Source organism: Ixodes scapularis, unplaced genomic scaffold (genome assembly GCF_016920785.2).
Source record: "Ixodes scapularis isolate PalLabHiFi unplaced genomic scaffold, ASM1692078v2 PGA_scaffold6__148_contigs__length_123643588, whole genome shotgun sequence".
In the NCBI taxonomy this organism is placed as follows: Eukaryota; Metazoa; Arthropoda; class Arachnida; order Ixodida; family Ixodidae; genus Ixodes; species Ixodes scapularis.
This window is the reverse complement of record NW_024609881.1, coordinates 77,301,133-77,318,281: the sequence shown is the minus strand read 5'-3', so window position 1 is coordinate 77,318,281 and position 17,149 is coordinate 77,301,133. Positions and strand designations below refer to the sequence as shown.

Sequence of the window (17,149 nt, the reverse complement as noted above, 5' to 3'; positions counted from 1 at the left end):
ATCTTGAATGTTGTCACTTCCAGTATGGGCGAAAACATTGTTTTGCCATCGCCATGCCAATTCGCAACTCCAGCAAAACGGACGCCACCAAGTGGAAAAACCGGGAACCAGGCAGACCGGGTCGCTCGGCGCCCCTCCGCGTCTCTGGTGGCTTTCGCGGACACATGTTGTCAGCGCGGTGGCGAACAATGTAATTTGACAAAGTATCCGAAAATTTCTTAAGTTTGCCTGAGTATTCATTAGTGTGGCGAAGCTTCAGTAGATTGTTTCCTTCCATCATGTGTTTGAAAGCCCCTTTTACACCACAACACACGGTTGTGTGCTTTCGATTTCTTGGATGGGGAGGAATCACGGAAAAACATTTAGATTTCTTGCGTGTCTCGAATCACATTCAAAGTGACGACTACTTGGTAACTGATAAGTGGTTTCTTTATAAGGATGTAGAACAGTGGACGACAGACGAGGTGTTTCACTGGAGGGAATGCCAATGTTGCAGTCAAGTGAATGGGAAGGTTCGATAGCTGCTTTTCTTGAGTTTGGTTGTGTTCGATTAGCTTCAAGTTTGAGCCACCCACGCCAATCGGTGCGTGGGCTAGTCATCTTGGCTGCTTTTCGCCGAAAAAGCCTCTGGACCACACCGAAGGAGTTGGACTGATTTCGCAATTACTTGATTCAGGAGAACCTGCTTGCTGCATATGATTAATGAGGGAAATTATCTGCTTTCAAAGGGTGGGGTATGCGTCTCGCAAAGTCAGAAGCTGTCACGGCATTATGATCTATTGCACCTCCAATATTTATATTATATCCCCGTCAAAGACAGCAGCAATATACGTCTACATTGCTCAGGTTGACCAGGCACAAAAAATACTCATTTTCTCCGTTCAGGATTCGAAGTCAAGTTCAATGCAGAGAGGTTCTTCGTGAATCTCCGATGAAGACTCTCTTCAGTTTGTTTGCATTAGACTCCGTGCTACCGGCTAGAGCCATTTGGCTAAGTTTAAGTAGTATCTGTCTGTCTGTCAAATATACTTTTATTCAGCAGTTCACCTAGTAGCTAGCCAACTAAGTTCATATTTCAACCCGAAAAATATACTAATATCGCTTTAGCGGACATAGTATGTAATATAATACATAACCTGCTCGTCAAAATGACTTCTCGATTGCTACTAAAAGCTGAATTGAAATACGAGTATCAGTTGCTTAGTGGGGCGCCAGCGGGTTAACAAGCTCCTTGGTTCAAGAAGCGCTTGCTTAATTTTCGTAATTTTCCTGCAGCCTGTGTTGTTGACTGAGCAGACGACTGGAGTTGTTTCTGAAAGGCGGACATGCACAAAAGCTTGATTTTGCGGACAGATAAGTCACATGGTCGAGGCATGTGAGTTAGCTGAGAATTACTCTTGGTAGAACAACTATGTAGCCATCACCACTTTCCTTAGATGATCAAAACTGGTTAGAGTCTATTACAGTCTCTCCGGAGCCCATAGTTTAGGTTTTGAACGAAATCTCAAAAATGAAAGTTTGACGTGAAAGGAAGAAAATACACAGAGAAAACAAAACTATGCTCTGCAAGTTTATGTGCACCGGCTGCACTTAACCATCTTAGTTCAAATACCTATATAATTGGGCATTAAACAAAAGAAAATCTGTTAAATTGAATGCGCCACCCGTTCAGGCGGCCCGGCCGAGCCGACGCGACCTGGACCCAGCCGCCATGTTTGTTTGGTGGTAGCGCCCCCTATTTTACTCTAGGATATCGTAAACCATTTTCGTTTTGCCTCCCCTCAATCCTTCTCTTTTGCAGGTTGAAATGTTTTATTATTTTTTTGTTGCCCATGCCGGATATGCCGACCAAGTGGCGGGAGACGAAAGTAAATGAAAAAGGTTGATAAAGATGTAGAAAGTGTGCCACGGTTAGCATGCACCCGCATTGCTGTTTTTTTTTTCCTTGGTTTTTTTTCTCACAGTTGAAAGGTGTTTATGGAGACTAATAGTGGAGTGAAATGTGCCAATAGTCAACAGGTTTCACTGACTTGGGTGGTGGAAGGCAGTAAAACTTGTCTGACACCAAGCTGTAGAAGCGACGTGGGATAACAAGGTGACGTTGTGCACTGTATAAAGCACTGTCTGCAATATTAGCTAAGATGCACTGCAATTAAAAAGCGTAACCGACCTTTCAACTTTTTTTTCTTTGGACACGGCTAGCTTTTGTTCATGTGGCAAGAAATTTTTTATATTAGGAGCATATATAAGACTCCCAGCATTACTTCTCTCGAGATCTTCTGGGAGATTCATTTCCGAGTACGAAGTTGAAGCCACTTGTCTGAAATATTGATCTGAGAAACGGCTTAACTCTGTTCGGCTTTGTTTCTTTTGCGCGTCGCCTGCTCAGAGTCGGCCATGGAGCCCGCATTCATGCAACGTCCTCTGGAGGAGTGCGACCCCGAGTTGCACTCGCTGGTGCTCCAGGAAAAGCAGCGGCAGCTCCGGGGCCTTGAGATGATCGCCTCGGAGAACTTCACTAGCCTGGCGGTCACCCAGTGCCTAGGCACGTGCCTCACCAACAAGTACTCGGAGGGATACCCCGGACAGAGGTGATCACCGAGTCACTCAATAGAATAACTGTCGGGTCATTTAATGCTTTAACTGTGGCGGCTTTTAACACAGAATGCGATTTGCCAGCCGCATTCTATGAGAAAGCCGTCGTGAAGAGTCGTCGCGATGCACTGTGACATTATGACGCCGTGAGACGCCATGATGTCATATGACACTCTAATGCAACGTGGTGCTTGCTGTCGTATATGGCATTGTGACTGTGACGTCATGTCATGTCATGTGATGCCACGATGCCACAATGCGTAATGATGTCACATGACACTGTTATGTCATGTGACACAGATGTCGCGGGACGTTGTCAGAGTGCCACATACCATCTTGTTGTGATAGTGTTACATCATTTAAAATCATGACATTGTGTGACATCAGTCATGTAACCTTGTGACACACCATGACGTTGCACATACCTAGCATGTGCCCGGCTCAATCACAACACAGTGAATGCTCCCGATCATTGTCAGGGTGATGAGGCTAGTGTGACTTTTTGTCACCCGTTGCGATAGGGCTCTAAGGGGTGCAAAAGCCGAGTTCTCTAAGCAAAACGTGAAAGTTCCCGCACTAATATTTTCTGTATATTTTTCAAATTACGAGAAAGCCTTGTTGTCTTCCACGATAATCCAGATTGCATACATGATTGTAATTTAGAGTGATTGTAAAGCTTAAGTTGGTTTTATAAGACATATCTCATTTTTATATGTGTGTACGGCATTTCTGTGGGCACCATCAAGTTTCAGGTGGTGCCGGACATTATAATTTATCACGTGACAAAAAAATAGTAAAAAGCAATATGTGCAGTTCTAGTTCTTTTTGAAAATATGTTATGCCTGGGGATCAATGCAACGATTAAATGAATAAATATTTATGCGAAAGCATTAACGGTCCCATGGAGCGAAGCCGGCATTGTCTGTAATTGTCCGTAGCTGCGAAACGGCAGTTAAATTCCTATCTGCCAAAAGCACAGCAACGCAGATGCATCGTCACGGAGGGCGTGGGGCTGGCGGGGTTCGCTGCGCCTGTGCAGTGGGGGAGCGTGATGTCACCGCCGGAGCACCGTGTGCAATAGGAAGATGTGGTGCGCTGCTTGTAGGAATGTGCTGCATGTAGGAATGCAAAAGCATTCCTACACATAATCGGTCTGAAGCATCCTCTTTAATTTTATTTACTCGACTGAAAGGTGGCAATAGAGCTAGTTTAATCTTTTTAAACGATGCACTGCCCTAACTGAACTACATTCTGCAGTAGAACCTCGACAGGAGACATTAATCAACTCTTGCACAGCACTTTTTTTATGTAGACTAAACGGCTGTGGAGAAGTTTTGAATATATTCAAATACTTGTCTATCTCTTCTATCTTTAAAACTAGAGAAGTCCCATAATCATAACCAAAAGATGTCAACCAACAAGAGGGAGGGAAATTTCTGAGTCGATCCAGATAACCTGCAGCTCCCCTGCATCAGCCCCTGCTGCTAGCACGCCGGTGCAAAGTGGTGACGCGTGTGTTGGTGCTAAATGGTTAATGGGGCGGTGGAATGATTTTTGTACTTTTAGTAAATACCGCATAAAAACAATCCTTGACGTTCATGACCTACGAAACATGTGTTAGGTTTTCTCTCCATGCATAGGCAACGGCGAAAATAAAAGAGCAACATATACCCCTCCCTCAACTTGTTGCCAGAACAAGTGACCACGTGATCTGGTGCCGATGTTCGTTACACAGACGCGTTAGGGTTGGGGCTCATGCTGAGTTCCAGACATAGCTAGGGGCTTGGCCATTCCCATTGGGCGGCCAGACGTACCCGAAATGGGGCGTCTGGTCAGCCCACGTTTATCGCGACAGGCCTGAAAATTGTTTTGTAGCTTAGTGAGCTACCCAGGAACTCGATGCTGCCCTACGACAAACAAAAGAACTCCAAAGTCGTTAGTTCACTTAGTGGCCCAAAGTGCCGTTCTTACCGTCCTTTCCGGGACGACCTCTAACCCTTCCTTGCGCGTTTTAGGTACTACGGCGGCAACGAGTTCATAGACGAGATCGAAATCCTCTGCCAGAAGCGCGCCCTGGAGACGTTCCGCCTCGACCCCGAGCGCTGGGGGGTCAACGTGCAGCCCTACTCTGGTTCCCCGGCCAACTTTGCGGTGTACACGGGGGTGGTGGAGCCCCACGGCCGGATAATGGGGCTTGACCTTCCCGACGGAGGCCACCTGACCCACGGCTTCTTTACGGACAAGAAGAAGATCTCGGCCACGTCCATCTTCTTTGAGTCGATGCCCTACAAGGTGAACCCGCAGACGGGGCTCATTGACTACGACAAGCTCCAGCAGACGGCGCTGCTCTTCAAGCCCAAACTCATCATTGCGGGTGAGCGGAATCGAGTTCGAGCTCCGCCGAACCCTCGGCGCTACGTTGGGAACTGAGGCTGGATTCCCGAATTGATTTGAAACAAAATAATTGTTAGTTTCGCATTGCTTGGGATGTGCGTGACTTAAAAACTTGTTGGCTTGGTTGTCTTGGCGTAAAATGATTTTCCTGAATTTGGCCTCTGTTCCCTGCCCCCTTTGCATTTGCTTGCCTATGCATTTGCCTAGGCTCGGAGCATGTGGAGCGAAAGCTTGCGCCCCAGAACCTAAAGATTCTGGGTTCGATTCTCACCCCTGCACATTTCGATCTGGATATGCGTCAAACCGGCGTGCGGTCGTGTATTGCAACTGCATGGTGCATGGTAAAAGCCCCAAGCTAGTGGTCGTACCTCACCGGCTAAATATCTCATCTACAGTGTAAACCAGTGTCTTTGTAGAAGGGTTGCCCGATCTCAACTTGTCTGAACATGGAACATCTAATTTTCTTTGCTTTCGTATTTTCCCGACACTTTTATTTATTTGTCATTGTTATTTTTTGTTTAGGCAATAATAGTATGGGCCACTCAAAGCCCAAGTAAAACTGGAATAAGAGAATTTATGAGAAGAAAAAAAAAACAGTATACAAAGGTAAAAACACAGGCAAGCTGATGAGTAACTTCCGTTACAAACCCAAGACGAGGAACGAAAAAAAAAAAAAAATGGACACAACACACAAGCTTTTTGAGAACAGAAAACAAATAATTACAACTTGTACCACGTGAAGTGGAAAAAAATGGAAAACCAATTAGATTAACAGGCATTCTAACAAAAAGAGAGAACAAAATTAGCCCTCATCCATCGCGTGCAAACAAAAAGTGTTTCCTGCTGCGTGCTTCAGAAATGTAATCCGTTTGCTCTGAACACTATCAGAGTAGCGATGTGGGCGAGTTGGTTCATGCTTAGAAATAATGGAAACAGCGCGCAAACGACAAGGACGGGAGGAAAAGCGCTTGTCCTGTGTACTCCTTTTCCTCCCGTCCTTGTCGTTTGCGCGCTGTTTCCATTATTTCTAAATCTGAACACTATACTTAGTTTTGCCTTCAGTGCAGACGTAGTCGATGCTATGAGCTGATGGGACCAATCGGACAGCGTCAAAATTGCACCATCACGGTGTTCATCATGTTTCTGTACATTGTATATCATTGCTGGACCAATCATAAACAGAAAAGACCCAGTGACTTGCGCTTTTCACGCCGCTTGTCTGGTTCCTTTAGCTTACGGCGTCGGCTGCGCGTGGACTTCAGCGTAAACTAAGTATAGTTAACCAATGCAATAAAGATTGTTTCGCAAGTCCCTTGATATCGCCCGCTTAATATCGCTCCTCCTCCTCCTCGTCTGCTGCCTCAGGCGTGAGCTGCTACCCACGCCACCTGGACTACAAGCGCTTCCGGGAGATCGCCGACGAGAACAACTCGCTGCTCATGGCGGACATGGCGCACGTGAGCGGCCTGGTGGCCGCGCAGGTGGCTCCCAACCCGTTCGAATACTGCGACATCGTCACCACCACCACCCACAAGACCCTGCGCGGCCCCAGGGCCGGCGTCATCTTCTACCGCAAGGGTGCGTCGGAACTTCAACGCCAAACCGCCAGGATGGCGGCATCTGACAGCATGACACTCCGGCTTTTGTGGCGTCCACTTGGGGACCACATTCGATGCATGGGCAGAAGGGGACGATAGTCCTCTCCGCCCATGCATCGACCAGACACATCAGTCAGTGAGGTGTTACAGGCACCGGAGTTTAGCTGAATAGGCGGCACGGACTAAAATGATGCGGCATAATTCAGCGAATGGCCAGAATTTGTTTATGCTTTGATTTCTACAGAATCATGTCTTGGAAATGCTTAAATGTCGCAAGAAATTAATTTTTTTTTTTGCGAATTCTGCGAAGCTTGAATTTATGGAACATTAGTGGAACTAGTTTCGCTTCCTGTTTTTAATAATCGAAAGAAATTGAACGGCACGTCGAGCCTCGAATAATGCCGTGGATTGAAAACCGTTTTGAGTGTTCTTGAATGCGGAGTCTAATTAGCACTACTAACCTTTTTTTTAGTTTATTGCATTAAAATTTAGTTGCACAATTTTCTATCGTTATGGTAATGATAGTAAGAGAATCTGTCCATGTCAGTGAAGCAACTATACTTGTCATTGAGCTGACTAAAAACATTGCTTACAGCTTTGCATTTCTTTCTTTTTTTGTGACAGGTGTGAGGTCAGAGACAAAAGCCGGCGTGAAGGTGATGTATGACCTCGAAGAGAAGATCAAGCAGGCGGTGTTTCCGGGTCTCCAGGGTGGTCCCCACAACAACACCATCGCCGGTGAGACGCCCGTCTCGGCGTCGTAATGAAGCGGTCGTGGCGCACAGCTTTCATCCCACTCAAACTCCGACTTGCCGCCTCGAGTTTCAGCAAAATCGAAAGCTCCTCCTAGTTTTCTCATCTTCCAAACTGCAACGCAAACAAAGGAGGGAAAGGAAAGACTACCGTAAAATACCGCAGAAGTGCCCGCTTCAATCAAGCGACCACAATTAACATTTTCCAAACTTGGGAGTTCTGCAAGTAATTCGTTAAGCGCGCAATCTGACTGGACTAGCGACAATGCCTAGACTAACCCAATTTTCAGTGTAAGTGGGGTGGTGCCTCCCCCGGTATTTTACTGTGGGAGAGAAGAACTAGGCTCGGCCGACACTACCTCCTAGATACCAAGAATGTATGCCGAATTTTCGGTGTTTCCTAAAGGAGGTCATTGCAAAGCATAGATTGGACATGAGAACTCGTTGGAGCACCAGCCGAATGCTAATGCAGCGTCACTTAAAGAAATCTAACGCTCTGATCTTGCTATTTGGAATAGTAGGCTCTGTGCTCTCTACACAGTGGGGAGGAGTATAATTCGGGGAAAGGTTGTTTGGTAAGCGGAGGGCAGCAAAAGTGAAAAACGCGATGCCCACGTCGTTTTCTAGCCTAAGCGCAATGAAACCGACCTTGCGGTGCCACGTGGGAGATGACTTCCCGTACCGCAAGGGGCTAGTGGGCGTGGTGCACAACTCCCGCGCCATTTGGAGATTCGTTGCGAGCGCCGTAACGTCGGCATCTGCACCATGCTGTCACGACGGGCTCTGTGGGGTTACGTAATAGAATTTAGTAGTGTTGTGCGAATATTCGAATAGTAGTTTTGAATAATACGCGATTCAATATTCGCTTCGAGACAAACTGCAATATTCTTATTTCTCAAAGCGTTAATCGCGGCGAGTAAACCTTGTTTAGTGCGCCCCTTGCCGAGGGCGGGTGCGCTGTGGAAAAGCAACACCCGCAGAAGCGAGCTCCGCGGGCGTTGCTTCTCTACAGCACGCCAATGTTTGGTAACAAGCGCGCACTACGGGATAACCAGCCGCAATGATTTCGCTCGTAAAGTGTTCTTTGTGGCCCGCCATCACGATTGACCCAAGATAAAAACGGAAAGTGGCATTCTTCAAAGGATGTCGTTACTTTTTCGTGTACAGGGCAATAGGAGTCGAAGTTCTGCTGTTGCCTGTATTACGCTAAATTTTTTTTTCTGGTTTGTTCAGGCATAGCGGTGGCGCTGAAGCAGGCCAAAACCCCGGAGTTCAAGGCCTACCAGGAGCAGGTGGTGAAGAATGCCAAGATGCTGGCCAAGGAGCTGCAGGCCAAGGGCTACACCTGCGTGTCTGGTGGGTGTCCGGTCGTGATTTCCAACGTTTCTGACCTCATACGTTTGTTTTTGGGGTCGTAGCAACTAGCAGAGTTACCCCGAACAATGTTGAACTACCGTAATATCTCGAGAAATAGCCCTCCTAAAATCGAAAGCAAATTGGGTGAAAAGAAGTGGGCTTCCTTTCGGTGTGTAATAAAAAAAAGTTGAAAAGTGCTAGTTTTAGATTTTGTGACCTGCGAAACTTGTGATCGCAGAGCAATGAACCAAATTCGACTGTCATTCCCAGTCGGCAATGTCCACTTATCTCTCGCCGTGGCTATGTAACATTATTTCTGCCAAGGTCACCTTTAGGCATGGTCCTAAAATTGCTAGAAGTGAGCTCTCCTTCGGTGTTTTTGAAAAAATAGCAAGTCATGCCAAAAATATGGGTAGGTTATCATTTGGGGGTGGGGCATCTCTCGGGATATTACGGGTACTCTAATCTGTGAAGGTGATTTCTTGCTCAAGAAATTGGTTTAAACACAAAAAATGAACTCATTTAGCTTGTGAGTTCATTACTCTAGGAGAAAAATGACAATTCAATCTCGGAGTTTAATTTGATCATCCAGTTCCTGAGGGCTGTTTTGGTTGTGACCGCAAGTCCTTTTTTGTGAAAGAAGGTTCATCCTAATGTTTCTGGAAAAAGTGGTGGCATATATATTGAACAAGTTGGAAAACCCCACTTAGAGAGATAGCTTGTCATTGTCTTCACCACTCCTTCACCACTCCTACCCCTTCACCACTCCTACTCCACTTCACCACTCCTACAGTCTCCACTCCCCATCTCCTCTCTTTATTTTGTTTTCTCAAAATCGGATTATATTTAGTTTTCCCAGAACTGAATCTAAGGACTTCCTGTCGAGCAAACCACATGTCGTCTTTGTGGCCATTGGGTATCGCATGCTCTCGCAGCAGGCAGCAATCAAGGTTCCGCGTTTTAGGATGAATCCGATAAAGCCCAAAAAAAATGCTTGCCGCTAAAAATATTGCGAATTCGGATTTATCCGAAAAGCTTTGAATTTGGGGCTGCCAGTCCCGACTGCTTTTTACATTTTCCGAAAAACCTGAGACTTCTGACTCTCTTTTGTTTTTCTTTATTTTCACTTCTGTTTGTAATTGTCACAAAAGAATGCATTTTAAACCCTTACTGCGAAAAGGGGGGCGACCTCATTAGGGGGGTCTGGCCTTTCTAGCCATCCACCTTCGGACCTTTCTCTTAGGCAAGGCTCTGCTCTTATTGTTTTGTCTATGAAAATACTGCTTCAACAAAACTTGTTGCCTGCTGTTCCCTACGTACCGTAAAATCCCGAAAGCTAGCCAGCCAAGCATCAAGAGTAAATCGGATGAAAATATGAAGTGGGCCAGCTTTCAGTGTACAAGCAAGAAAAGTTAAAAAAAATTGCTATTTTTAAGTTATGTCCCTTCCAAGCTTGTTACGGTGACGAGGGGCAACGAAGCACAGATGACTGTACTCCTCAGCCAGCAACATTGGCTTTAATCCCGCTATAGCTAACTAGCCGCATTTAAACCATGGCCATCATTGATCCCAACACTGCTATTACTAGAAGTGGACTGTTTTTCGGTGTTTAAAAAAATATAGCAAATCAGGCCAAAAATAGGGGTGGGGCATCTCTTGGGATTTTACAATAAACCAAAAACACTAAGCATTCGAAAAACCATTAATTTTTCTGGACGATGAGCAAACGTGCCGGAAATCTCTGTATTTTAGGTGAAAAATAAACTTAGAAAAATGCCTCCCTACTTAGCCTACAAATAAACTCCGAAAACGTAGAACCGTAGTTACTCAAGTTGCATGGCAGTTTCATCTCGCTGCATGCACACTGCAATTGCTTAATTATCTTTCTGTTGAACGTATCTGCTTGCCCCACATTTTTGTCGAGATGCACGTTGTAAACCACGCTGCTATCTGATATCGTAACATCTTCCTTGTTCTCTAAATGGTATATCAGTTTAGCGAAGTCCGACGAGATTACTCGCACGACTAAATAGAGCTGTGGCAACCTAAAAAAGAAATGGGCAAAGGAAGTTGGTTTGCAATGCAACGAAGTCGGTTCGGTTCCAGATTAGAATACACAGAGTCATTTCGCTTTATTGTAATATGGACCCCATTTAGTATATAGACACCCTACTGTATAGGTAGACAAAGGTTTTGGGCACAGAAGGTTTGGGGAAAAGTTTAGAGAAGATTCTAGTCCAATGCGGCTTCTGGTTGCAGTTCGTATTTTCTTGCTTTCGGGGTTTACGGTCCCACAGTGCTCTTCTTGCGAACTCATTATCATCCATCACCAGAAGATAATCTTTCTTTTGTTTTGGAATTTGTATGGATCATGACTGTCCATTCAGAGGAGAAAGGCAGTAGGAGAGAAGGAAGTGAGATACGGAGCCTCATAGATAAATGCTGTTTGCAAAAGCCAGGGCGTGTTGACAAAAGCTGATACAGTACAGACACAGCTGTTACATGCGTTATTAATGTAAGTCGTTTGTTGAGCATTAGTTAGCCAAGTGTTGAGCATTAGTTAGCCAAGTGAGAAAATGTTCTCGTGGTCCCTGATCTTTACGAAATATACACTAAACAATTTAACTTTGGCGTGCGAGTGCCTATTTCTTGCGAAATTGACAACCGAATAATTATTTAAATTGGTTGCACAAATATAAATCGCACCATGGCAGCAAATGCATAGAATATCATTCCGAATTGTGAAATATTGTGCCCGTGAAATGTTCCAGAAACTCTGCAAAATTCGCGAGTCATTAAGCCTGCAAAAATAAAGTCTCTTACTGTACTACAGAAGTATCTTTGGCGATGGGAATAATGAAAAAATTGTGCCGCGATTTATAGGTGTTAGAAAGGCAACTGGAAATGGCCTCGCTTCTTACAAGAAACCGTAGTTGTTCCTTTCACATTCTATGTTTTTGTTTCAAGGTGTGTATATTTTTGGTCGGGAACTTGGTTCCTTTTCTCTACGATTGCACAAATGTTTGAATGGCAATTTCAAATAATACACTATTCGATGTTCGCTTTCGAGATGAATTCTGATGTTCATTAGAAGTGTGGTGAGCTGGGCTAGTTGGTATGACGTCATGTTGAACATAACAGCACACAAGGGACGAGAACAAAGGAAAAAAACTACCGTAACATCCGGAGAGATAGCCCACCTAAAAGCGAGAGCAAATCAAGGGAAAATAAGGAGTGGGCTAACCTTTGGTCTGTGATTAAAAAAAAAAAATGAAAAAATAGGCTATTTCCATATTTTGTTATTTGCCAAACTTGTTTTCACATGGAGGGGAAATGAAGCATAGACAACTGCCGTTCCCCGTCAGCAATGTCTGCTTATTTATCTCTTGCCATAGCTGACTAGCCCCATTTCTTCAGAGGTCACCATTGGCCAGGGCACTGCAATTACTATACTCTGTTTCACCTTATGACGTACCGCAGGAAAGGCTACAGGTGCGAGCTCCTTGCTCTAGGGCAGATCTCGGCGGCACAAGCTCTCGTGCATTAAGGGCAGCTGCCAACGCTATGAGCTCGCGCTTCTAGCCTTCGCTGCGGTACAACATAAGGTGAAATGGAGTATAAAAGAAAGCTATCTTTCTTTCTTTTCTTGTTTTTTTTTTTAATGTAAGAAAGTATGTCAAAAATAGGAGTGGATTACCCTTCGGGGCTGGGGGCATCTTTCAGGGTATGACTGTATGTGTAGTGCGCCCTTAAGCTTTCTGTAATCTGCCTTTTAAGCTGCGTCTTTGGTGCGCTCTTATATAGTGGGAGCCTTTTCTATGCTTTCATCTTCTTCTTTCTTTGTGTATTGTATTTCATTTGCAAGTCAGCATTTGGGTGCCTTGTGTGTCCCTTTCCTTTGTCCTCGTCCTTTGTGCACTGTTATGTCCAAGATGCAATCTTATATTTTTCCAAGTGTTGATTGCGGCAGGTGAGACCTGCTGAACGCACTTCTTTCCAAGCACCGGTCCACTGCAGAGAAGCAACACACGTGAAGCTCGCTTTTGACGGGGTTGCTTCGACGGGGAAGCACGCGCAACTGCAAGCCTACCGAAGTTGCCCTCACGTGCATGCGAACATGATTGCTCGACAGAGGCACCAGCCGGGACGCTTGCACTCCATTGGTTTATGTTTGCTTACTTTTGATGAAAATCTGGCCCGTCGGGAACCAGTAAAATGATGGCAAGCGGTTTTTCGGAATTGTTTGGCAATGCCTGAAGCACTAGAGTTGGGGGATGTCTCAGCAGTAAAAACACAAGCAGCGAGTTCCTCACAACACGTCACATCAGAACACAACACAACACGTAGTGCCCTTTGTTTGTACAGCGCTTAAAACCAATATATTTACTTTTCTAAGAATATCTGCTCCAAAGGCCACTCTTGCTGCTCTGAAACACTGTCTTGGCTGCTCCAAAAGCCACCTTTGCTGTTCCAAAACACTGTTTTGGTTGCTCCAAAGGCCACATTTGCTGCTCCAAAACACTGTTTTGGCTGCTCCGACAGGTGCTCCAAAATTGCTTAGGCCAATTACATCACTGCGGAAGCTACATGCTTGTCCGACTCCGCTTTCTGCACGTGAGTATGTGTGGACAGTATGATAAAGTGGTGCCAGATCAACAATTAACAGGTCCGACGTGCTTCCACCGACCCCGTCAGCTTAGCAGTAAACGGGGCATGCTAGAGTCACTAGAAAGCCATGCTCCTGCGACATAATTTGTGGCCACTTTGGGACCCCATTTTGATGTACGGCTGGTGTAGGGAACTAAACACGCGGGGCACCAGAGTACCACTTTTGCATGCGTGTCGCCACGGTTTCATGGTCCCCCCTACGGCCCGCGTGCAGGCGGCACGGACAACCACCTGGTCTGGGTGGACCTGCGCCCGACGGGGCTCAACGGATCCCGGGCGGAGCGTGTGCTGGAGCTCATGTCCATTGCCTGCAACAAGAACACTGTGCCGGGAGACAAGAGCGCCCTCAACCCCGGCGGCATCCGGCTGGGCACCCCTGCCCTCACCACCAGGGGGCTCAAGGAGCAGGACATGGCCACAGTCGCCGAGTTCATCCACAAGGGTGGGTCCATGGTTTGCCGATCTTGGGGTGCTGATGCCAGCACCGCTCTCGGGGCGGAGACACGCATTGACCGAAGCGCGTCTCCACCTTGACACGGTGGGGCAACGTTGTGTCCCACTGCTCCGCGGCACGTGGACATAGTTTGCTTGCAGAAGAGCAGTTTCTGTCGTCGTAATTTGCTGAGCACTGATCCGAGAGGGCGCCGGCGAGAGCAGCCAAAAAATGGATTGAATACGGCGTGTGTTTTCACCCTGAACCACGGTGTAAGACATGTATAGGTGCGGGTGCCGTACGCACTGCAGCTGCCAGAAAGGGTCTCATACTCACCTCGGTTGCAAGAGGCGCCACAGGACTGCTCCTCAATATGCGGCTAACATCAGCCTGTTGCAGGCATAGTTTCCCACGCTTTTCTATGGGAGCCATGCTTGTTTATTAATCTGGGTGTGTGCCACCCCATGAAGAACTTGGCACTTGCACTATGCGCATTGCTTAGACACTGCTTCTTCATTGGCCCTAGTTTCATGCCTCGATGGCGGCAGTAACAATTTTATGAATGCGTTGAAGCGGAGAGATCTCTGGCGCTGTGTTCGAGCCAGCATCCGTCAAGGTCAGAGCAGACACTCGGAGCGGGAAGAGCGTGCGTCCGGAACGAGACCCTTTTTTTTTTACCTCAGCTGTACTGGCTGGACGGCAGAAATGCTGTTGGCTGAGGATCGGACGCGTGCCAGGAAGGCGTTATCTGGTCGATTGCGTCGCAGCGTTCGCTGTGCTGTGCGTCCTCACCCACATAAATCTTGCACTTTAGACCTATCCAAGGAATGTGGTTCATGTCGTTGGCCGGAGCAGAGGTACAACATCAAGCTGCAAATCAAGGGGGCTCAGGTTTGATTCCCATGGCAGGAAGCATATATTTATCTCCTTATCATCAATTATTATCTTTAGTTAAGGGGGGACACTACCCAAAAAAAATATTTCTGCCAAAAAAAGTTGATTTTGAAAAATGCCATATTTACATCCACCAACATCTGGAAAGTATTCCCAGAAAGTTTCATTAGTTTGCACCGCATAGTTAATTTTTTATAAATAAGTTTCGGTCTACGAGTGCCAAAGAAAAGCTAAAGGTTGGAGCAGTTTGAACATATTTTTCTCTGTTCCACTTTTTGGCATGAATTTTACATCAGGAAAACTATTGTTTGTTAATGGCACAAAAGGAAAGACTCGCTCATTGTTTTTCCTGACTGAAACTTTATGGGCAATGCAACTGTGGAGTTGTTTTATGACTTTGTGGATGTCTTTTATAAAATATGCCAAGATTTTGTCAACATAAAAGATAAAAAATTTATTTGATATTTTCACTGCGATGTTAGCATAAAATAAATTACTTTTTGGAATTTTTGTTTTCACAGTTGCACTCTCCAGGCATACGGCTGCAGATCTAGTGAAGAAAAACGTTAGGTCTTACATTACTTTTCTAACGATAGTTTTCCTAAACAAAGTCAGTCTGTTCCTGATAAAAACGACTGATTTTTTTTACAATTCGTTAGGGTGTTTAGCGATCGGGAAAACCGGGAATTACCAGGGAAATTTTAATTATCGGGAAAAATCGGGGAATTGTCAGGGATATTGTCATAAAGCGAGCCCAGTCAGGGAAATTGAGCCGGAAACGCCATCGAGTGCCCTGAGCAGGGACTTGAGGACTTGGTGGCAGAAAAATAGACAATAAATTTTGCTTAGAGCAGAGCGCTGGCTCTGCTTACCTGATGTAGAGTCTGCTACATGGTGCAGAGGAAACAGCCAACAAATCCAGTTCAAACACGACAGCAGGCTAGATCCAGTTAGAGCTACTAGATTTAGTAACAAATAGGAAAGCCGCAGACCCCAATCCAATCCTTAGGCCAAAAGTATCCGAAAATGTGCATCTGGCGGCCATGCTGCCATTCGGTTATGAATGTGTGTGGCTGAGCGTCGTGTTTTCATTGTGTTTCCGTAAGTGGCCTCTTCACTGACGATGTCGACGCAAAGAAAGTGCTCGCTTTATCCGGACTGGACGAACCGGAATATTTCGGAATCTACAAGTTGGATTAACTCCATGCAAAATGATCCTCTCAATGCCTTGTGTTGTAATGCTCTTATACATTTAATCGCCTCTACAGTGGTCGGAGAATTTCACCTGAAATTGTCAGGAAAAACCTGGAAAAGTCAGGGAATTTCAAAATGATAATTTGCTACACACTGTTCATGTACACAGATCGAACCTTGTACTGCATTTTGCCTTGCAACTGCAAGTACATACTGTAAATTTAATTTGTGTTACGTCAAAAGTTCAAAAGTTGACCTTTTTTTGGTAGTGTCCCCTTAATCACTACCATTATTAAAAAATAATAATAAGCATTAACTATTGTTATTTCTTAACAACTTCAGTTATTCACACTGCCTCGGTAATTGTGCGATAGTTTTTTTTGACGCCCTTACGTTACCCTCGTCTCAAGAACGAGCCCCGTGCAATGAACTGCCGCTTGAGCAAACTTCCAAGGGACGCCAAGAAGGAGCTTGGTGAAGTGAAAGCTCACTCAACTGAATGCACTAGACACACTTATAGATTTCTCAGGGACTTTTACAAAAGTTTGTGGTGGACTGGAGTTTGTTCAAGGAGTGTATTTCACATCTCTAACGTGTTTCCTCCGGGGACCGGTCCCAACTAACCTCGTCTTCGTCCTCCAGGCTTGCAATTCGCCCTGGAAGTGAAAGCGGGCTCAGGACCAACCCTGAAGGACTTCAAGACGAAGCTGGAGACGGATCCGGCTTGCGTCGATCGAGTCAGGGAACTGCGCGAGCAAGTCGAGAACTTCGCACTCACTTTCTTCATGCCCGGCTACGAGAAGGTGTGAGCGGCGTGGCGACGGACTGCCTTACAATGATGCCATGCAACGATGCTTCACCCGTCCTCCGTTCACCGCGGAAGCCAGTGCCCAATAGTTCTGTCAAAACATTTTTTTTTACCACTCGTTCACTCATTTTCGCATTTTTTCTGAACCGTTCGCTCGCCTAATGGAACATTTTTCGGACCGATCGGGCAGTCCAAACTTTCTTCTGTACAAATATTTTGTTTTGATACGAGCATAAGGTTTACAACTGGTGCTTTATTTACTTATGCGTCGTTTTCCGATTGGTCCTTGTCGTCCGCAACAGTTCAGCCCTTTACTTCTTTTTTCACGAACGTACGGTGCTTTGAAACGTTTGTGTCGAGCCGGATGACCGGTTTCTCTTTCTCACAATTTTTAATGTGGTGGGCATCGTTGGAGCATTCTGAACATAAAATGTATTTTTTTACACTTTTTGCTAAA

General features: G+C 45.7%; 1 protein-coding gene across 5 annotated transcripts in view; it reads left to right on the top strand.

Moving 5' to 3' along the window:
• Nucleotides 1-17,149, top strand: part of LOC8052500 (serine hydroxymethyltransferase) — a 24,115-nt gene extending 6,966 nt beyond the window's left edge. For all 5 annotated transcript variants that reach the window (XM_040504231.1, XM_029968230.4, XM_029968229.3 and 2 more), the window contains 7 exons: nucleotides 2,390-2,591; nucleotides 4,611-4,969; nucleotides 6,355-6,567; nucleotides 7,212-7,325; nucleotides 8,573-8,695; nucleotides 13,578-13,805; nucleotides 16,527-17,149. In XM_040504231.1, coding sequence (XP_040360165.1) covers nucleotides 2,390-2,591; nucleotides 4,611-4,969; nucleotides 6,355-6,567; nucleotides 7,212-7,325; nucleotides 8,573-8,695; nucleotides 13,578-13,805; nucleotides 16,527-16,693 — 1,406 coding nt within the window. In that variant the 3' untranslated portion in view covers nucleotides 16,694-17,149. The remainder of the gene's footprint in view (nucleotides 1-2,389; nucleotides 2,592-4,610; nucleotides 4,970-6,354; nucleotides 6,568-7,211; nucleotides 7,326-8,572; nucleotides 8,696-13,577; nucleotides 13,806-16,526) is intronic.